This window comes from Varroa destructor, unplaced genomic scaffold, assembly GCF_002443255.2.
Source record: "Varroa destructor unplaced genomic scaffold, Vdes_3.0 BEIS01000002.1, whole genome shotgun sequence".
Lineage (NCBI taxonomy): Eukaryota > Metazoa > Arthropoda > Arachnida > Mesostigmata > Varroidae > Varroa > Varroa destructor.
Window position 1 is genome coordinate 29756582 of NW_019211455.1, and position 24056 is coordinate 29780637.

Below are 24056 nucleotides of genomic sequence, written 5' to 3' on the forward strand. Positions count from 1 at the left end.
ATTACCTTGATGTGTTAAAGTCAACAACGTTGAAATTACAATACAATTCTTCCTACTTACGGGGGTTTCAATAGTTACATAGGCGATCTTTCTCCTAGGAGAAGCCGTGATTTTATTCTATTAAAATTTTTCAAACATTCCTTAAATGTGATAAATCCTTCTGAAGACTACGCGGTTCTGTTGACGTTTTTTCTGGGGAGGGGGGGATCTGTGAGTATCGTGCCTATTATTATTATTATTCTAGAAAATGAGAAAAGCTGCATGTAGTTACGCAAATCTATGAAGCAAGTAAATATATTTGGAAGCTTAGTCTCTTGCACTGTCGATAAGTCCGCCTTTTGCAATTGAATAAGAGTTTAAAGATACGCATTTAGATAGATGCAAAACGTTGTCAATCAATAAGCGCATTCATAATATTAGAGCCAAATGTCTGCCTTGTAAATAATAATAGTCGAATCATACGGAACTCTCAAAGATCTATTGATTTTCCGTGAAAATCAATAAGAAGGGGTGGCTTGTTTTTTTCGAAATTAGCATTCAAATAACACAGCCGGTTTTGCTGTGGTTGCACCCTATGCCACAACCTAACTATAACAGCTCGGACCTTTACATTAATAATTCAAATTAGGCAATCACAGCATCTAGTGGGTAATTTAGCTCACGCTCCGACATTCATACACCGTGCGTACAAGTCCAGAAATCTGTCTTTGGATGAATCTTTTATTACGGTCTCTATTATTTTATTACGGTACTAGCAGATAAGCACGTGTGAAGTACGCAGGCGCGTGCACAGCGAACAAAGCGAACGTGGCACCCATGCTCTAGTTGGTAGATTGTCGAAATGAATATTAAAATCCAGACCACTGCCTTAATTCCCCTAAAAATGGAAGAGTGAAAAATGAGGAACTTTGTGCTGTAAACGTACGTTCTAGGTACGCACGGCGCTATGCTAGAAACACACGGTTACCTAATGTCGTCGACAAATTAAAATGGGTCAATAAAAAATTGAATTAAGATTGTAAAAAATTAGACAAGGCAAAAAATATAGTAACGCTAAACCAAAATGATTGCTCACTCGTATTACACCGGCGAGCAGCTACAATGTCGGCTGTATTACGTAGACAATTTGGCTTTATGTATTGTAAAAAAAATTCTACAAAATCGAACTCCCGGTTGTCTGGCAGACGTGTTTCCATTTCTTTTATGGGTATAAATAAAATGAATGGGAAAAATAAGGCAAGATCTCCTAAAATTTTCGCTAACATAACGAATAAGGTTTTTTGTAATGTGACCATTTCCAGTTCCAAAATGGCCCATGTAGAAGACAATGCATCGTTTTACTAAAAGAATGATTCGCTACTAATAAATTTACTCAAAAAGACCTTCATTGCCCCTTACGAAATGATGATACTGTTGCGCATGGCTGTTCATTTACCGAGTATTCATGTACATGAGATTATACCCAGAAACTGCACGTTAAATAACCCACCTGCCACCTCTTTCTCCCTAAGAATGTCCGTTGTCTTTCCGAGACGCACTTCGCGTATGTGAGCAATTGCTAGTTTGGCCTTATTGGACTTCTTCGATGATGGAACCCAACGAACGGCGACGAGGTCTTCGTCCAATGTAAAGTAACGTCGGTATTGACGTGAGCTGGCCCGCACCTTTAGCAAGCTGCAGCCCTTCATCATGAACTGCAGACAATCGTAGGCTACCCACAAACGATGAAATAGTAACCGCGTTATTGTTAGATATGTACATGGCAAAAACAACAACGAATCGGTCTTTGGTTAGCGAATAGTGACGCGCGAGGAGGATCAAGGTCTCGAACCTATATAGTTAATTAAATAGATTTTTCTAAACAATGATCGTCTTTCGGTGCGACACAAAAGCCAACTAGTGCAAGGTTATTGGCTTACCACATGAGTGAGCGGATTACGCACCCGATAGACGAATAATTTATAAATCCTTTGTTTTATAATACAACAGTGGCTCTTCAATTTGTTGAATTATACTGTAAACTGGAACAAAAGCTTCAAATTAACGCAGTGGTATTAATACTTACCTCAACTGTATGGACAATATAGTATTAAAAATATACGTCTTGCATAGAAGTACAGTATCAAAGCAGGATTATATCACCAAAAAGGAAATTTACTTAAAACGATATGAAAAATCTTCAATCCGTTAGATTCGCTCTGAGCACACGACTTCGTAAGGTCGTTCGCGTTCTGATTTCACCCAGTCACTGCTTTGCCTTCATGAATGCCAAATCTCATTGTTATAAGATCTGTTTTTTTCAAGATGCTTGTGACAGATCTCTAAACAAGATCATATTCTTAAAGAATGGGTTGATCATAACGATTAAGGTTGTATCATTCTAACGATATCTATTCATTCTATCAATATCATCCTAACGAGTTCATCACTAGGCACGGTACTTACCCGACGAAATTTTTCGTTCTTCCGGTAGGCTTGTGCCCGAATGGAAAGAAACGGATTTGGCGATTGGTGACGATACGGACAGGTTCCGTTGGCTCCCGGTTGCATCAAACTCGAAACAGGTACCACCATTCTCAAGTGTTTCCTGAAACACCGAAGGCGACGCAAACCAGAGATTGTTTCGTGAAAATTGATACAATGGTGTTTGTAGGCTCCGCGGTGTGGCAATCGGCAGACCGGGACTGAGCGCGGTCTGTGTATCTGTCTGTGGCTGACGCGATCGCGGCGACTGAAACTCAGCAAGCTCAGAAGGATCGGATGGAACAAGGATCGTTAAGTGAAGACGGTTTCTCATACCGCGCGGACGCGAGGACCCGTAGTCTCGCCTAACGACAACAGGCGGGCACAAAAACTTGAACGAGTGTTAAAACTGCTTCAACCGGACACGTACACATAGTGCGAACAGACGTAGACTAGGCTCAGCGTAGCTTCGCCTATTCTCCTTTTCTGCCCGTTTTGTTCGTACGTTTCCCGTCACTTCGTCAATGCTATTAAGGAACGTTGACAAATCGAGCGACGAACAAACGTGCAGAAAACGGGGTAGCGGACTTCGGTGGTACGCTACTTGTACTTATTTTTGGAACTTCCGACCTCCGAAACTACTTCGAGTTTCTGACACTCACGCAGGTTCCAGCAGCGACTGTTATTATTCGTATAGTACAACACACGCACACACTTCAACCGAAAAAATGCTTCTAAGAAAAGATGCTTGTAGTAGCCAAATTCGCTTGTCTAGAACTAGCTTACGACACATTTTGGTGAGTTACGTAACTCCGGGGTAATTCAAGCGATCAGCCTATCTATCGGTAAAAGAACACAATTTATGCTGCAATCAAGAACAATAAGTCGAACGTAACTCTTCAAGTGACAAATCGTTCTGGACGATAGCGCTGTTAGCGACGCGCAACCTAGGGCTGGCGAAGGTTTTCTAGGCAATAATCCATAGGACATACACAGACTTCGTTTTGTGCTACAAGTCAACCGCTTGATGGAATGTCTACTGGCGATACGGGACGTAAATCTCGAAACATAGAGGCAATAATTCATCGGAGATAGGGCGTGAGTTGTGACGACCGCATAAAGAAATCGATCTAAATTTTACGACTGTGCCGCGGACTTAAGAGCACAAGCTTGCCAGTGCATAGTTGACGTCTTAGTCTTAGCATTCTGGGTCGAAGAGTTGGTAGACTTCCTTTAGGCTCCTCCTTTAAGTTCCTTCTGGTTTTACCTCGAACGATTGTCACGGTACTGAGACGACAATCTTCAGTAATTTACGAAGGTGTAAAGCGTCTACAAGTCGGTAGTCTGTCATCAAGGATGTCGGATTGCAACAACGGTTCAAGCTTGTTATAAGGACTCCATGTATGGATTATTTAGTCTTTTGGTCCATAGGTATTAGAGGTAAGTGTAGAGATCCAGGTAGACCTTTACCAGGGCTGCTTTTGTCGCGCAATGCCTTAGTGCGGTCTTGGCATTTACAGACCGGTAGATCAAACATATCGCCGGTACGTACGAAGGTCAGCTATATGGATTAACCTGTGCTTGTATTTTTATAATTAATATAGCATTGTCCCGAATGCAATCGATACATATTTCAGATAAAGGTATATACGTTTTTTACGAATACATTAGTAATGTTTCTGACTATAAACGGATTTACAGTGGGTTTTCAGACTTCTTATTATCTAATTCCACTTTTCCAATCGACAATGTCTATTTATACCGTATCACCAACCATGCTACACATGTAGCTTTGATAACTACACTAGGCTTTTACAGGCCGTTATCAACAGGGCCTCCGTAGGCTAAATCCGCACACGGCCGTCGCATCTATACATACCAGTGTAGACATCATGCCTTTCATGAATGTCTATCTAATTTTAAGGTTCAGCGGATAACGGATGGTTAGGACAGATTTCAGTTGTACATGCAGTTTACAGCATAGTACGTGTCGGCTGACAATGGCGTATCTTGACCTCCCAATTTAAGCGAACGGAACGTAGACAAAAGCAGGGTAGCTTACAGCAGTATTCATCCGCAGTGATTCGCCGAGCTCAGCCTGGTCCAAGCCAGTTGGCAACTCTTCCATCCATCTTCGTTCTTTTTTCGCTTCCAGATAGGCGGCCGCCATGTGCTCGAGCGCGCCACGATAATATGTATGCAATAATACTGAATGGTCGGCCGGACCCGCCCGTCTATTTTAGATGACTGTACATTGACGATGACGACCTTTATCACCGTTTGTAAAGCTCCCCTAGCTTTCTACGTAATCCGCCGTAACTGAGCAAGACACAATGTGCTTTCGATTCATTTTTTTTGTGCGAAATCGAAAGTTGTTTTAAAGTTTACCAATAGTTAGGAGTAGAGCAGCATTGGTCGAAAGATGAGTTACCAGGACGGGGTGGATAGCTCACTCACTCGCAGATGGATACCTATCTTTATAGCGCCGTAAATTGAGCCTAGATGAGTGGCTTGTTTTTCCTATTTTGGCCGGCTGCTTGCTCGCCCTCTTGATCACTCACTCTAATAGCTGTTCCTGCACGCGTTAGAAAAGCAACACGGGACTCTATCGCCAATGAACTAGGCGCGGTAGAAGCGTCGTTATCACATCTGTATGTATGGCACTCGCCATAAAGACTATTTTATTTTGTTATGCGGGTCCCAGGACCAGAACGGTGCTCAGAATCAATCCTGTTCATTGATGATATTCAATGATACTCAGTATTATACGAATATATGCTAATTGATATCAGAGCAATTGGTTAGCTTGAAGCGCATCGAGGCATATCAGTATTTTGAACGGAACATAATTAGACCACGTTTCATTAAGCTTCGCTCGGAAATATTCTGTAAGTACGCGATAAGAAAGAGTTTTTTGCTGAGCATTTATGCGAAATGCGCTTCAAAGCATAAATCCACGCAATTACCTCAGTTGATTTGGGCTTATAAAAGAAATCTTCTTCAATCCACTTCAACAGCCGAATTTCCTATTGCATTATTTTATATTACCAAATAGATAGATTTATAAAATATGAAGTATACAGTAGATATTTTATAGTATCGCAGCTGTAGAGATGGATTTTGGTAAAATGTAATTTATTATCGTGGAACCAAACTGTAGTGTTACCTTTCTGAAGACTTATTGAACTTAAGGTGTTTGACAAAAGTTTCTTACTGAGACAGGAACGTGAAAAAAAAAAACGTTATTTTATGGGTTTTCAGTCGAAACAATGACTCCTGTGATTTACTAGACTCGCACAATCATAAGTAACTCAGCTGTTACGCTCTACTATAAATGATGTACATTCAGATGGTTGCTAACTTTGTGTTTTTGCAGCGATCCGTCTTAATTTCAATTCAGGACACAGTTCTTCTATACTATTCCATATTTTTCACTACATTATATCTAAGTAATTTATGCTTAGGCTATTATATGTTCTCATACAAACATATATATTGTCTTTCAATACCAGACTACGCTAGTATCTCGCATAATGTAGAACATCGTCTGGCGACGGTAGCTGCATGTTGTGTGTGAAGGGTTCTCTATATATAATCTTTCTATCTACATGTTATCTTTCCTGAAATTTTCCAGGATATGCATTCCTGAGGTTTTTTTACTTATCTGTCTTCTACAAAATCTTTGTCAATAGTGCCTATATCTAGAAAAATAGCAGTTATAGGCAACAGCCTATATCTGCGTAGCCATAATAGATGACATTAGTGTGAAACATGTTTCGAAATATGCATCTACTTTCTTCAAGGAATTTTTTAAAATGTAATTATAAAAAAATGAAACTTGTTTACATATATAACAGTATCTATTCCAAACTGGCTAGACAGAACGGGTAGAAGGCTCAGACAGTGAGGATCCGAATTTGAACTACAGAGGGCAGAGAAATCGACCGAGGTAGGAAAACGATTCTTTTAGTATGCCCTTACGTTCATATTTAGATACAATATATTGTTGCGCACAGATGAAAGCTTACAATAAAAGCATGCTGGCTGGCAGGTGGTCACTTACAACCAATTGTGTCCATTGATTACTCAAAGCACTTATTGCTTGAACAAGTGATTAATCCTTTCAGAGTGAGCAATATTTTCAGAGACTGAATAATTAGTAAATATTATGAAAATTTTCCTTTTAACTCTTAAGACTCGTTTTAGCCGTTTCAAATCGGCGTTCTTAACTAGCTCAATTCTATAGTAACGTATGTCATACTTATATTCATTTTTGTTACATGTTTCTTAGTAAGTAAAAGTGTTTTTTAATATTAGCGGATTCTCGTGTTACGGATGCATAGAAAAGCAGGAATACAATTGAGCTTTGTACACCATCATATGAGAAAATGGACATCTTAAACTAAAAACGCCAGATATTCAACGGCATGAAAGTTAGCACCTTTGCGATACTTAACGGAACTAAAACTTCAATTTTATCTAGTTGGATTGCTTTGAGTCCATGTATAGTTGAGCAGAAAATTTTACATGTAGTACACATCACACTTGCAGGTCAATATCTCTTTAATCATCTTCAAGCTAGGCTATTAAGAAAATGACATGGTCTTTGGCGTTTTTCATAGCTTAATTTAAAACTATTAGTATGCACAAAATGCTAAAGAAACAAACGAGAAATCTTGCTTACCGGCCAGAGACCAATCATAAGCGAGGGCATATATAGGGGCAAGCTTTCACCGTCTAAAATCTACTCTTGAAATTCACGCATATCACGTGATGACTTTCTTTTACGGCAGAAGCAACCATATTCAGGAAATCAAAAAGGGAGCTTCCTTCTGCGTATGTCAATTGTCATAGCAAGATAAATTTCTGACTTTTTGCGCTTGAGATGTTAGCCTTACAGACCGTACTTTTCGGGATTGTGACCCCTATTAAAGACCGTTTCCATTTTGCCATTCCGTCGTACATCGCCGCTTCAGGTGGGACATATTTAATAAACGTTTATTTTACAATTGGCCGCTGCGCTCTATAGCACAGGTTTTTCATGATATTACCGATTTTCACTGATACAGTGGGTTACTCTATGCCGCTCTAACAAAATCTTTATGGAACCATGATTTAACCACAAAAAGTCTATTTTCCAGAATTTCTGCGTTGTTGCTTCCATCGTCTTGATAAATACGATTATTTAGATGAACAGCTGTGTTGAACGATAACGATATCGCTATTTCACTTTATAGTGACTGCTATATGCACTTATAACGTTTATGGCTTTCTCGAGTGTCTCAGGCGCGTATCCCTTAACCGGAACCCCATATCAGCAGGATTCGTTTTCGCAGGCCAAGGGGCAGGTGATCTTTTACTCTCTGTGGGCAAATTTAATGAAACCCTATCCTATTTGCCACCATGAAGAAGATCTATTCAGGTCATTTGGTTAATAATAGTCAAATATATAGAAGAAAAAGCTAAATGATCGAAATTATTCGTCGGTCTTCCTGTATATTCTCCATATATCCGTTATGTAGTTTACATATTTCGTTGTTTACTGCAACATTATACCGACCTATTTCTAGGAAGTTAATTAAGTGGTAATATTATTATTATAATAGTGAAAACGATTAGTCACAAGTTCCAAAGGCTCTAGAAAAAACATCAACCGACAGTCTAATTCCGTAATAGTTCTGTACGATAAACATATGCTCCATTTAAGAATATGTGTCCTGCTACATATATAGCATAAAAGTGCTGATTATCTGCTGCACAGAAATTAGCAAAACCCTACTACGTTATGATTCCCCAAAAGCTTTCACAGAAGTTTTAATTATAATGTATATAATATATAATGCACCCATGGCGATTTTTTAATCGCTTTTATATATACCGGTGTTTTAAGGTTTTTGCTTTCTTCTACTACATAACAAAGAGAACCTTTGAATGCAATTAGCTTATTCAAAGTTTTTTTTTCAGACAAAGCATTTTTCCTCAAGTGTTATATTTCAACGGCAAAAAGTTACCGAGTAAATGAAGTTACAAAAAAACGAATCTGGCAGGGTCGCCCCTTGTGCAACGTGGAGAAAGACTAATTTAAAAAAAAAAGCCGTGTTGACCTAATGTGTAGTAAACAGTTATTTCTTCAAATAGAGCAAACGGAACCATCCACGAGTGAATCAGCATCAGACATTCATCATATTGTTCCTATATGGAAACAACAATATTATGTATGTTTCTAGCGAAGTACGTGTCCCAGGATACGGCCGTACATTTGTTGCGTTAGCCGGCTTTGGCGCGTGATTATGGGAAGACAGTCGGTGTACGATCATGAAAGGTAACACAGTTACATTTACTTCGCTTATCGAGAGCTTCGATGTCGGCCGCTAAACCCGTAACAGCACCCGCGGGCGCTTTTGGCACCCCCGCGGCGCTGACTTTCTAAAACAGGTTTTGGTCTGTTAGTGCCAAGCTCTGAGTTGTTGATATGCAAGTCGTCGGAGCTCAATAGCGTCGTCTCTTCTGGTATGTGCACACCCCGAGAGCCCTCCAGGTAGCACAGCCCGACAACCGACAAGTAGTTTGAACGGCCTCTTCTCAAAGTTGTAGTTTGTCGCCGTTTTTAATTGAAAGTGCCACCGGGGGAAGCAGCTCTTAAAGCAAACGACATTCCTTAGTTATCCGTTAACCGAAACTATCTGTGTCCTTTCAAAATTTTAAACATGCACACATTTTAGAACTTCAGTATAAGTTGCGTTACTGGATCGTTCCTTTGGGCCAATTCGTAGGTCCAATTCCACCTAAGACTATATAGGACAGCCAGGTATATTTTTCGAGATTTGTTTACACGATAAAGAAATATAACGGACTTGTTTATAAGTCGCGGTTTTGCTTCTCCGAAAGCTACATATTTAAGCGCAAATTAGAGGCAAAATACGTTCTATAAAAATGTTTGTGTTAACTTATATTGCATGATTGCTATATAGACCAAAGTAAAGTCGGATGGCCTTTTTACTACTTTCGCAAAGACATAGTTAAAGTACGACTTAGCTGAACCGCAATGCGTATGCGTATATAGAAGTAACGATAAACCATAGCATCGTATTTTCGGATTTATGGTACCACATACTGTTGTTGTTGAGATATAACAATATTGTGGACATATGCATCACATTGTAGATGATGATCGCAACTATGGATAAATACTTATACTAGAATCATACATAGTTGGTTCTGGGAAATGGTGCGCCGTCTGCTACTGTTCCTTTTCCCTGCTCGAACAAGACGAATGTGCCCGTACTTGAGCCGTTTAACACGAAAGAACTTCATACAAATTTACAGTAGACAAATCATAATCATTGACCTGTCTAACTTGGCGGTGAATCATTTTGAAGCACCGTATTTCCTCGCCTTTCTCGGACAGAAGACATTTTCCTTTTGGCTTTCTTTAATAACTCATTTCCTCACATGAAATCAGTAGTGATTTCATCCGTTCAGCCTGTCTCTTACGGTACATATAGCTGTCTTGTGAGATTATGTTGGCTTACGACGTAGGTATGCTTTCAATTGATATTTTCTTCAAAATGAATTGACTGCGGCGAGCTCATATAGAGCACATAATAGAAGAGTTGTCAATAAATTGTGATCTTTTTCACTGCCGTTTGTTTTGAACGGTAGCGTTTAGCAAATTGTAATCCACATAACTACGTTCCTCTATATATATATATATATATATATATATATATATATATATATATATATATATATTGCGTTGTTGTAAACAAAAAAAATGAAGCTATGTTCAATGGTGAAACGAAATTATTTTAAAGGGCCGCAGTTCTGGAAAAATATATGAATAGAGGAAAAACCTGAAATTCACCAGTGATGCATCAAGCTGAACGTTGTAACCGATTAAAACAAAGTGGCAAACAATGATCATCCCTCCTTCTAAGATATGTATTTCAATATAATTTGTGAGAGTGATGAAAAGTAATAAGTAGAAGCGTGACAATCTTCTCGAAACTGTCTATGAAAGACGCGTTTCGAAAAGGCAGCAGAGATGCCGCCTACGGCTCAACAGTAACTATAAGCAAAGCACTGCAAATAGCTACGATTGGCTATTACCTCGAATGTGTGTACCTCAAGTGATCACCGAGGTATTATAACACACGAATTCACCTTCAGAATCTGCTATCTCGAATGTTCCACTGACTATCGCATAATAAAGTGTACACTCATAATTTATAGTGTGAAACGTAATAAGAGCATCCATACAGCAATCGACTAGGGATAAATGATGCTCAGTTCAAATGCGCTTTATACACATATTTTATATACGTATGCATCGAACTGGACGACTCATTTGGGATAATCTCACTTGCAAAGACCTCTCCCAGCCAAATCAGCGGCCGCTTATTCGTCCGACATAACGGAGTTCGTACGGTACCTAAATTCGAATGTAGATATAAAAGGTTTTATAGTCACAACTACTTTTAGAAAGACACATCTGGAAAACCATAACGGCTTAATCGAGGGATTTTTTTTTCATCTTTTGGGTCTCCAGTTTTACTTATAGCCGTTATATACAAGCTCTATATACATGGGGTATTATTAGTTGCCATTGACTCGATAATTGCCTCGACTTAGTGATTAATACCCCGTAAAAGACAGACGATAGGTTATCATCTGGCTCTGCAAAATCTGTGTGGGACACGTCAAATCACTCAGATGACTTCGTACCGTTGCCGTTGGCAAACGAAATAGGTTTCTCGTCTCCGCATAGAATATCTAAAGTCAAAAAGTAAGTATACAGTTGTACTCTCGAGGAAAGAACCGCCAAGAATCCGTTCCAATCGCATTGTACGTACATGCATATTCGACGTGATCACCTTGACATTTGGTTATATTCGCTTATTGCTACCCAGGCACAGTCTGAGCTCTGTCATTTTATGCGTACTCCTACATGTCTTAAACAAGGAGTGCAAACGTAGAACAGATTTCCAATAGCTACTAAGATATATATACCTATGTATATATATATATGTTCTTTTTTGTTTAACTACCAGGAATCTGCACGGCAACATTTGTTTTATAAAATTTCACTGGTTTTCTATTTTTTTTTTTGTTTTTCTAGTGCTAGATACGGTTAAATTGCTTTCGGAGCATGAAATATTGCCATTACGGTTCGAGAAGAACTTCCCTTGTCAATTTTTATGCATACTTTACTAACTAACGAACATTTTACAACTTAAGAGTCTAACTGCCTTTAATCATAAGTTGATGGTCACATAAGGTGTGTCGAACTAATTTTTAGAGTAGCTTTTTGCAGGCTTGAAAAGCTTCACTCGCCCATCAGGTTAGCGCAATACCAAATAGCATCTACAGTAAGTGTATATGTACAGTTAAGATCGGCGTATATACACTTTAAGTCGGTAGGCCTTTCGCGAATCAATGTTTGACGCAAGCGGCCGTTCACCGTAACGATATATGGCCTGTTCCTCCCCCCATGATTTCCCTTTTATTGGAACAGCTGATGATGGCGGCAGACACCTGGCTGTCGTGCCCCCCGGCCACGGGTTGTCAACTGCCAACGTGTAGCACCGGCAACAACATTGGGTGTGAAGCTTGATTATGTTGAAATAACGAATTTTCTATCTAGATGGCATTACCTGAATCAAGATTATGGTCGTAATCAATGACGCCAAAAATAGACCACAACGTTATCGCTGTTGACCACAGCATCTACGACGTATCCTCTCTTTCTCTGTTTCGTCTGATAGATTCTATTTTAGGACATCTGACCATTTGGCCCTTTCCGACTGCAACAGGCACTAATCGCATGTTTAAGTTCCTGCTGTTTGCAACATGGTAGTATCAACCGCGGCATCAATATCTTTACTCTTTTACGAGTAAAAAAGTGATACTATAGAGGAAAGCGAGTGCAAAAAATGTCGTATCCTAAGCGATGCATGCACGTATTCGCTGTTTAAAACTAAGAGGCAACAGTGAAGATGTATCGGAATGCTTCGTTAGCTGGTGGTGGGATTGGAGACTACACCCGGGGTATATGATAGTTTGAACTTGTTATAACAATTGTATAACTGCTAGAAATCAATTAAGTACCACGCACTGACAATAAGCTATTGATGATCGACTGCTCTTAAGCGGATGCCCTATCAGATAGAAACAGTAGAGGTTAAAAAAGAAAAAGATAAAGTACCTTTGCTTCTACTTTTGTCATTTGAAGGCGTATTCATGTCACTTGATCAAGATACTCTTCAATGGTTTGATAGCACACGCGTTCTTGATTGAATATCTTCATTTTGCATTATATCTAATAGCCTCATTAGCATTATATCTAATTGATAATATAATTATAATAATAGTATCACTTTAGCGGCACAGGTAAAGGAATTGTCATCATGCGAGTCACCTCACTATAACTAGAGAAACGATTTGCGATACAATCTGTCAAAGAGGTTTGCTTGCATTTTTCTATCGCTCTTCATCGAATTGTCTTCCAAATAACTGGAAGACTTGTAGCTTCTTAAGCAGAACCATTCGGCGGCATACACGTACGTGCAGCGATGCTATTGGGCCAAATGAACACATGTACCATCTGTCGCTACTTCTGTTGCTACTTCTCTTGAGTTCAACTTAAGGGGCGTTCTGTGAGCGCCAGAAGGTCAGCTCATATGTTCCCCCTGAATGTATTCCAATGACCGAAATTGGTGCTAGGCAAAACGGCATTCATATATCGCGCTGTGGTGTCTTTCGTGTCATATAATGGTGAACAGCTCACCACAAGCGTTCAGCTCGAACCTTAGTTTAATAATAAATACTGTTACTATGGCAAGCAAGCGTCTTACAGAAGATTATATTTATATAATATTTATCTAAGAAAACGTGAAAGGTTGTCGTCTTTGACTTGACGCCAGATTTCACAAAAACACTCTAGTACACCACCACTGTCTTGATTGGGGGAACTGGTACGACCACATTAGACCTAGGCTGAATCCGCTGCGTCGGTGAGCCTATATTTGTGCAGTTTTTACCATTGTTTCCTTGAAGCAATGCCTTTGCACTCAAGTTCTAGTAATACGAAACATAATGCTTAATATATATTACTATTAAATGCTTTTTATATATACTACATGTAACGACGAAGGTCTGTAGTTTAAAAGATTCTTAAGCACTTCGTTACAGGTGTCGCTTAGCTTGGTGGCAAAAAAAGACTCTTAAAATCATAATATCATTGGAAGAGCTATACAAAGTTTTCAGAGATATTTTAACACACCAACTAGTTGATTTGGGAATTTCAGCTTAATGTAGTTTCCGTACCTATGCGGACCAATTGCCACCTTCGTTAAGTTGTATTTAGAAAGCCGACAGCCTATCATCGCCACCCGACAGTATGAATCCGTTTATTCAACGGTTTGCCAAAAGTCAACTAATGTCAATCTTTTCCTTGAGACAGAAGTATTATCACGAGAGAACAAATTAGGTAAACGATATTCTGGTCGCCCATAAATTGGTGACAAAGGCCCTAGTTTGTCATTTTAGTCAAACTCCAATATAGTGACACCGATTCGTCAACAAGATGTCTCTGTCATCTTGCCAAGAAAATCAGCGATCTAGTCACTTTTCTACAGAAGGACGAATCTGTAGGTCTATATGGTAGAGGTAAGCGGCTCCTTCATGTGTCAGTGCAATGAGCGACCCGTTCCGGTCATGGAAAGCAAATATATTTGTGTTCGTAGGTTGTAGGTTTTTTTTTGCTCGAAAAAGCTATTTCAGCCGTTTTCGTCCAAATTACCTCCAATGGACTAGAAGGTTTTAGAGTGTTTCACATTTGGAATAGCAGTTCAACAACAAGCCAAGAGACCAATGTCCCTTCCTCAAACCAGCGTAACACAGAAGGGACAGAGACATCTTCTAGCTGAAAGCTCATAAACTTGTCTCAGTTGAACTTGGTCATCTTGCGCTTTAACGTGTGAACGAATGCTTTGAATGTTGCCTCGCTTAATAATGTCTTTACGTAATATGAATACAGACAGCTTAGTATCGATGCCAACGTACCTCAAGTTGCGACACATCGGAGCTCATTCAAGCTCAGTCCGTTGCTTTACGCTCAGGTGTTTATTAACCTTATGTCTCACATAACCTTACTTGCATATAACGATAGCTCATCATAATTATGATATTAGTATGAATGTATATAACAACTCACCTCCTTGTTTCCCGGTTTATCCTCGAGTTCTAACCTCACAGTGGGGTGCACTCGCACATAGCTTTGACCCGGTCCTAGTATTTTACCAAGTTGCTGCTGAGGGCTTTGGGGCCGTGGAGAGGGACTCGGCGAGCAACTTGGCGGCGATGGACTTGATATACCAGCATTTAAGCTTCCCTGACTGCTGAACATCCCCAGACTGTGGCCCTCATCGGGCAACCCGTAGATATTGCTAGTCGGGTGACCACCCTGTTGTTGAGAGTGATCTGCCATAATGCAAATATTGGCGCTGTTACTTCTGCTTTTGTTTTCAACGTCTTCGTAAACCGGCGTTCTCGGTGGAGATGCCGATCTTCGGCCGTCGCTATTCTTACGAAGTAGATAGGCAGTCGCAAACGTATCCTTGTGGAAGACAAATCGGTGCGGACTGTCGGGACTCTGTCGTTCCGAGAATCGGAACGTTTCACCGGAGTTCGCCCGCCGCACCCTATGCATAGGAAGTTAACAGACATATGCAAAAGTTAGTTAGTAACTATAATTAGTTGCTGCTATAATGTCAAGAGCCTTGTCATATTTAGACCACAGAATGGAGTGCGCAATTTAAAATAATAGACATGCATTTTTTTTTATTTCTCAATATAAATTAAACCTCAAAGAATCCGTAGAGACAGCATATGCGGCAAGTTCGTTTTAACTGGTATAATAGTAAAGCAAATAAAAACGACGGAAAAAATGTAGCCAAATATAAACAACAGCTGTAAGAAATTACTAACATGACAAACAACAGGTGCCGCTACCAGCAGCAACTAAGTTCGAAAAGACATCTGCGCCTAGTGGCAGAAAAACTGCGCCGGGAACAGTAATGGCTTCGCGGAGTTACCGAGAGGAGCGACATCGTGAACTCATTTAGCCAAAACCCAAAGATAGATTTATCCCAGGCGACGAGTTGTCCTTAAATCTCTCATTCTGGAGACGGGACGGGGGGTGGGTGGACCCGTGGAGTAATATTATTGTCAGTCGCGCCTGGATAGGTAGACCTGTTCAATCAGAAGTCCAATATCCAGTCAACCTTTTAACGCCAACCGAACGGCACGGGCCGGAATGTCCAAATGTTGAATATTTGAATTTTTAATTGTCTATCTTCGAACTACTAGATCTGCGCTATTATTGTTGTTGTGGTGACGCATTTTTATGCTTATTTTGGTAGAAAGAAGATTATTATTGTTTATTAGCAAACACTGCTCATATCTTAGTGGAGAATAAAGTTCATGGCTCTTATGCAGCATAGCGAAGCATATTAAACCCAGGGCGGTCAACTACAATTTAGCGTCATTTCTATTCGGCTAATATTACCTGCTAAAAATATAAGAACCTTGTTGGAAAATGTTATGGTTTTCTGTGCCGTTCTATGAATCGTTGTCAACAATAACACTCATCGTTAAAACAAGAAACAACTCTCTGATTTTCTTTTCATTTTAGTAACTGATGAGGTTTAGTTCGAGGCATTCACGGCTATTTACTGAAAGGGCTTATTTGTTACGATGAAATCTGAAGGTAATAATCGTGACTGAAGACTTGCCAAACAAACCGTATGCAACTTCCCTCATTATCAATAATGATTACCGGTTCCAGAGAGCATACAAACAAAAGTTATTCATTGAGTAATGACGTAGTACTCGGTCCACTTGGGACTATCGAGACGCGGGATGTTCCGGTGCGTTTAAAATAAGTTTTCACTCAGACTCGCAGATTCCGCAACAATCTGGAGGAAGCGTAGTATTATATGTTGTCCAATACGAACAAATGAAGTGACAGTGAGCGATATGTGACTCCATTGGTGATGATAAAGAAAAAATAAACGTGCGCTCAGTAAGCGATTTAGTTAAACATCGGATAGTGAATTATATACAGTCCTCGAATCGTACTAAGCCGTTTACGTGTGAGGTACTAGGAATCAGTATAAGAATTTAATGATTTTTCGATCTGAGGGAACCAATAGGTTGTCTAAGGCCTTGCACAGCTCACTGACTATAACCCACATTCTGTGTGTACCTTTGCAAATGTCTACGTCGAATATGGACTGAATCGATTGTTGATGATTAGTTTTGACGTACAGCATATACCTTAAAGACAGGCTCAAAGACAATTCGCGATCGTGCGCTATAAGCTGTTATTATGAGCTAAAGCAGCGCCATATTCGATAGCATTCGGCAAATGTCGATCTGGATAGAAGTTGCCGACAACAAAGGGGCCAAAGGAAAATGGCAAAAATGACTGCGCAAAGTTGGTGGCAGAAACAGGGGAGGCAGCGGAGACAGTCGAACGCCGCCTTGCCCCTCCCCCCCCCCTTTGTCGTGAAGCTACCGCGCTTCCACTGATATGTCGCCTTTGTCGTTTATCATTCTCAATTTTACCTGTCGTCAGTCCAGGTCCTCATTATCATTACGACGAAAGAGAAGACGTCTGCAGTCAAGCAGATACACCAACAGCAATAACTCAGCGGTTCACTCCTGTAGCACCGTTCTGCTGCTGCTGTTTTGCAAAAATCATCTGCTATCAGGTATTTTAGTCGTTGACGAGACCTGTTGAACCTTTTTCCTAACCTATCCAGTCAGTAAACTGCCCGCCTGCCACCAGTGTTTCGTGTGTTCAGAAAGTTTCAAGACTGAAAGTTACGTAGGCTTTTTTCCTCTCATTATTGATTTTGTGGGTGTGTTCTTTCGTTACCCCCTTTTTTTTTACGTTTGATTCTTTCTGGGTTTCCTTTTTTTTGAAAGTCCCTCATTCTGAAAAACAGTCCGATCGTGATCACTCTCTCGCTCTGCATCTCTAACCAGGACGCTTTTAAAGCAGGCAGGGGTCAGATTAAAGGGGCGATATTCTCACAAGCGACCTGCTAATTCTTATCGATGCGGCCTCATTTATGAAGGACATCCTTTTTTGCGGTAACAAGTTTCCTTTCAACCAACCTATCTGGGTTCCCAGGTTTCTTTGTGCGAATTTCAAAGGTGCTCTAGTTGCCAAGCTGTTGAAATTCCGCCAAGAAGACATCGTGGGACGAAAGATACTACTTCTAACTCTGTATTATATGTAAGTGGTGTAGAATCCATCTTTCCGTCGTTATGATTACGAAGCGTCAAATAAGGGGTAACAACCAGCAGCAACTCTATTTCCTTCTATTTACCCGTCGCAGGAAAAGTTTCAGTCTGTTTTGGTTTCACATTTTGGGGGCTTGTAATAGGATGCTTACTAGCCAATGCCTAGACATGCGTGTGCAGGCATATATATATATATATATAGAGTATTTTTTAAGCTGCGCTAGAAATTAACTCGTTTTATTTATAAGCATAATGACAAACATGTTAGGGACCCCTATCCATCAGCCGTGAGCTAGTAAGCAGAGAGAATGCTTGATTCGGTTCCCTATATAACATAGATTAGTGAGTTACCCTTCAATATAGACGTTATTATCAAAAGGCACTAAAGCTGTTATACTATAGCGTAAAGTTTCCAAAGGACGTTACAGAAAGTCTCTACTTTCGTTGGTTTCTGAATAATCTTACGACACTAGCTTTGTGTAGTTGTTTAAATTAGATTTAATATATAGTTATTGTATGTTTGATTATTGTAACGTTTCAGTTCTTTTACACTCTGAGAAGGTTATAATATAAGGCACCGTCAGGCTTGGTGTTTTGCGACTCTGAATTGGCTGGCAGATGGCCATGCCTAGCTTTAGCCAATGCTGTACCCAGTAGGAAAAAACGCATGCAGATAGTGATGTTTCCCTAAACAGCTCAGGGACTTCCCGTTCATCAAGAATAATTTTCTTTGACTTATGATAGCTTATTATTTACTGTCAACAGATGCTGTAAGGTCCTGTGAATAGTAGGTTCGAGGAAAATTTCTCGCACGCCCAGCGGCCTAAACACGGACGAACAATTCTATATGGTTTTGCCATTTGATTAGTAGAGCTAATCCGAAGTACACTGTTCTCTTGTCGTATTATATGATAGAATATTATTGAAAGATGAATAAATGCTTCGAGTGTTATCTCCGGTACTTAAACAGCGGGGCTTCGTTTGACCCCGTTGCAATACGACGCTGTGTATTGTTCATATAGGAAATAACCGGCCTCAAGCGATGACAGGGTCTACAAACGTGTACACTCGCTCTCAGCTTGCCCCCCACACACACACACACACACTCATTGGATTTAAAATGATAAAGTTATGACCACTGTAGAGGCCTCTATGCGGCGAATTTTACGTCTGGCATTACCGTTCCAATCGGGTTCCCAGCCCACAGCAAAGTGCGTCTAAGCCCGTGTTCTAACTTAGACCGTAACGTGTCCCTAAAATTAACAGGCAAATACGTTACCCGCAGTAGAGGTCTAGTTCGTTTAAACCTGATCTTTAGAGAAATTTCGGAACAGGGAACAATAGATGGAACTATTTAGTTCACGGCACAATTTACCTGCAAAGCAATTATCGAATGACATGATGTCACTATTTTCAGACACTTTTGCGTACTGTTTTAGCACATATAGACGTCATGCTTCTACAAACACGACCCATTGCACTAAGCAACCACTATATATATGGATTGAGGTGCTTTTAACCTGTTTTGTTTTTTGGCCATGTTTGAAGTCTTTCACGATAAATAGATGAATCTAGACGATTTTGCCTAGCAAACGGTTTTTATTTTTGTTTGAGAGATCATTCGCTACCACTTTTACATCGATCACTACGGATTGTGTGGGTTTTAGTTGGTCATGGCGAGCTAAGGACACTTGAGCAATGTCGTTGAGAAACTGTCGAAAATACACGCGCGAAACGTCCCTTATCGGAAAATCGCCGCCTTTTATCTTTTCGTAAATTAAAAAAAAAAAAGCGTAATTTTCTCGGCTCGAGTACCATTCTCGTGGGATTGGCAAATCCAAAAATTCTCTATTAATTCTCGGATCAAATGGGCAAAGCTTGAAGTCGGTTTAAATTAAATAGGAACATTAGTGCTTACATCTACCACAGTTACTTTAAAGAAAGTAACAGGCGCGTGATGCTATAATACAAGTCATTGATTCCATAATCAGAAGAAACTTAGTGTCGTACATTCTGACAGGCACCTCAAGTACCACAGCCAATAGTATCGTCACCACTTATATGCTTGCAATAGCTACTATTTATACTACTACTACCACTTCAATTGCCTCAGAACAAAGCTGTAAATGTTACGGTAGTCGCTGATGCCGTGCGAACAGCGCTTTGCCATTTTCAGCTATCGTTTAGGTTTCCCTGCAACGCTGACGCCTCGCTCAGAATCGTCGGCTCTTCCGGCTCCCTTTGCTTTTCGGCAGGAGGAGCCGGAAAAGGGGGGCTTGTCATAGTTATGAGTTATTTATATTTAGATTTCAGAACTTCCAGGGGAACCAGGACAGTTCTGAGCCGGTTGTGGTGATGGATAGGCGCCGCGGCCATTTCAGCTAGTAACCAACAAGCTTTCACCCACCGCAAAAATTCAAGAATAAGCACACTCTTAGTGGTTCGGAATGGCGAGAAGATATAAAACCCACCTCTAGACAGTAGACGGTAAAATGGGTATGAATACTCATACTTCTGTTTGCAGCTCGTTGTATCTATTCAAGATTTATCATGAACTCTGAAAAGCGCGTATAGGGCAAGTAGAATGGTGCAAAAGAAAAAAGAATCCGTTCCGCGTGACCTTAATTCAATATAAATATTTCATGCGTATAGCATTCGAGAATCGAGGGACGTAAACACAAAACGTAAAAGATACTGTGTTTTCGGTCTTTAAAATGAGCTGTATAAATCACATTACAGATATTTATATTAGAGTTGATATTTATAATTGATCAGGCGAAAATTGGCCTGTCGGATGAACCTAATCAGGTATAGCTATTTTCCATAGCTTTTTTTTTTTTTTTTCGTACATACAGATGCCATGCAATGAGTATGTAATAGTCAAGTACCGTAACGGACGTAAAGTTATTTATTCATAAAATCGAAGTCACTACCAGAAAATACACTTGTTCCACGGATTTTCCAGGACTCTATAGGCTGGAAAAGGAAATGAACGTTGTAGAGTTCAGGTGCTAGCTTGGAAACCTTATTGAGATCACACGCAGACTCAGATTCTCTTGCTCAAGCATCTATTCCATTGCTATTAGGTTCACAGCTCGTAGTGATGTGTAAACACGCATCAGGCAAGCGTTTGAAGTGTACACACATCTACACTATGCAGCATAAATCAGGCTTGAGCTTATGCCATCAACTACATATATGATGCACCAGATTTTCTTTATTTCATGCAAACTCTGTCCTGTTAGAAAGTTTGCGGGTCGTTTCGTGTATTGAATGAAGAAATTTGTTGAAATATATGTTTGATGCCAATCTTTCAAGCACGACAGATGCGTTAATGAAAGACAGATACAAAACGACGCTGCGAGTTTTTCCTGTTTAGCCTTTACTGGCTGCAGAAGACCGTAACTTTCTTGATCTTACTACTCGATTAGGAGAGCTACTAAAAAAGGCTAGCTAATGAACAGGCATGACACAAAAAGATGAGTAAAATGCTTTTGTTAGGAGCGTTTCTCTCCGATCTTCTTTTGCTTCTATTACCACTGTCAGTGCTGGGTTAGTCCATGTTTCCCTTTTTCAAAATTTTGCTCGCTTTAGAGTATAAGTAGGCTCGAGTTTAACGCCGAGGTATGCGGGCGGAGCGCAGGCAGGACAACGGAATCGGTTGAAGTCGCCTGAACCCCGGGAAATACCTACAGCATGAAAAACAGGTGAAAATTTAAAAAAAAAAAAAGTTTTTCTGTCCTGGGTTTTTCATGGACAACGATGGAGGTTTAGAAAACGACTTCTGTTGCTGTCGCTGCCGCAGCATTATGCTGATGCTGCTTATTAAGGTGAACAGTCTTGTTTCAAATAAGTTGAAGTTCAAATATGATGATTGCTGCGTTTATATGGGATTAGGACAAAGAGTGCTGTTGGGACTCCGGATACGGCGACCTCGGCTTCCGATGAGGGGGGATACAATTGAGTGACGCCCTTGCCCTTTTTCTCTCGTTGTTTCACGTCGACTATCGAACGGATAAATTGATCTGATCCTCTAGGACGATTTAAAGAGTAACAAATGAATCCCTTGGAAAAGAATCCTTGCTTATGGAAAAGTAAGAATGTAACCCTAGAATCCTGTTGAACCTTGTCTACTTTATCGTATTTTACAACCGGCCGAAAAAGTTCAATGCGGTAAATAAATGTTTTAGTACTTAAACTGCTACGCATTGCCAAACAAATTAAACTTTTTCAAGCTGTTTTTGTTTCAAGTTCTATCTAGCTGGTTGTGAAAATGCATGCAGTAACCAGCTGGATAGAACAAGGTCATACGTAAATGTGTAGTCACTAAGAAGCGAGCAAACTGTTGTTACTGACTAGAACTTAGGTTAAAATAAGCCAATGGTATAGTCGTCTCGTAGGAGCAAATTTTTATGCACCACATCTGATAAATGTATCCACCTCGGCTTTATTTAATTATGTATAACAAGTAACTGTCGCTTTATCTGGCTATAGCTACGCTGTGCTTCCATCCAGTTCTGTCCTTTATACCTGATAATTTGCGGCATGGCCTCAATTAATTTTAGAAAGTACACGTAACCGTATGATTAAACGACGTGATCAGGATAAGACAGTTTACTATACAGAGCGATTGATGCTTTTCATATTTTCAAGTTCGTTTCAGCCAGTGAAATCAATAGGTGGATTCTAATAGACAAGAAAGTTGTTGGCTGCTATATGGTACAAATCTATCGATTTTCCAGATCCAGACCATGACCCAGATGAGCTGTATAAACACCAATGTAAATATGGCACGTTTACCAAATGATAGTGTTTTAAAAATGTATTAAACCCTTGTGACAAGTTCCGCTGGAGATTGCAAACTAATGGGATCTATTTTTAAAGCCCCAATATTTCATGGAGTCTCTCTGAAGCACGCATGTGGGTCATAAAAGGCCCACAGACTCGGCCCAAATAGCAGCAATTCAAGCGGTCGCGGTTGGATAGATGATCATGGACAAACTTTAGGGTGACCATATGTGTCTATCAACACGCAAAATGTTCTAGCTTCATATTTCTCCTCGAGTAACGTAACTTGGCACCAACAACATCTAGATATACTGAACTACTCCGCGTGATAACTTAGTTGGTAACGTATTTACCCGCTAATATTAGGGAAACGTTGCGGTCTAGCTTTGAGACCGAGCATAGACAAACTTCGTTTCGTGCTGGGAGCCAGCCCTCTAACGGAATGGCAACGGCGATACCAGATGTTAAACTCGAAGCACAGAGATAAAAATTCTTTAGCAGCTTATTCCGACATGTATAAATCTACCGATGCATAGACTTCTCTATTCCCAGTAACTATTCACGCCACTGTGCCAATGCGAACGGTTCATATGCTTGATTTCCGGTAAAGATTATTTGAAGACAATTTCATCAAATAAGCTCAATCGATCACAGAACAAAGAGGTCTCCAGTAAGAAACTACCACAGTCAAATGCGATATAGCGTATAACGGACCTCAACCCTCGTGACTTCTTTCTACATGTGGATTAAGGCTGACGCATTGTTGAAAACGAATCGAAATTGTAAGGAGACAGCGAGCTCCTTTGACTGGGAAACTTTGATCCGCGAAAATGATTATGAGGATTTCTCGTGTGAAGGCTTCGCTGGGTGAGAATACAGGACTTGGTAAGTAACTGAATAACAGTAAAGGCACAAAGAAAGCACGGGGTACACAGACCCTTAGGCTAAACACACGGCGATAGATGGATATCTAAATCAGGCTAAATCAATAAAACAAACTATTAAAATTACTGAAACAAGATCATCAACTAGCTGAACGAAGATAATGGGATAACATTACCCAAATAACTTAAAATTTAGTGAGTTTACTCAGACAAGGCTATTCATGGGAGTCAAACAGCAATAGGAGAGCTGCAATTGGACAACAAGGATAATTGCAGGAAACTAACAAGAAAAGCTGATAATTTGTATTCAGAATTAGGGTTTAAACGTAGAAAATTAACTTACTAAGCTAGATGGATTTGAAAATGTAAGAACGCAGTACGGTGCAGAAATTACTGATAGATATGTTGTCTTTAACATTAAATGGCTTCTAGAACAAGCTGTTTTTAATACGACGGCAAACTTTCGGCGTTCCTCCAGGCGCACCGTGGTCATGGTAGTTAAATAAATTGTGCATTTTATACTTTTTTTTCTAATTTGACCAGATATATGCACATGTCTTATTTTTAGAGGCGTTCTTTGTTCATATCTTTTTAAAAGCTATGCCCCAG

General features: G+C 40.0%; 1 protein-coding gene across 2 annotated transcripts in view; it reads right to left on the reverse strand.

Moving 5' to 3' along the window:
• LOC111245911 (inactive phospholipase C-like protein 1) overlaps positions 1-24056 on the reverse strand; it is a 133745-nt gene that overhangs the window by 23432 nt on the left and 86257 nt on the right. For both annotated transcript variants that reach the window (XM_022794906.2, XM_086980634.1), the window contains exons 4-6: positions 14678-15164; positions 2446-2587; positions 1490-1711 (exon numbers count right to left, since the gene is read on the reverse strand). In XM_022794906.2, coding sequence (XP_022650641.1) covers positions 1490-1711; positions 2446-2587; positions 14678-15164 — 851 coding nt within the window. The remainder of the gene's footprint in view (positions 1-1489; positions 1712-2445; positions 2588-14677; positions 15165-24056) is intronic.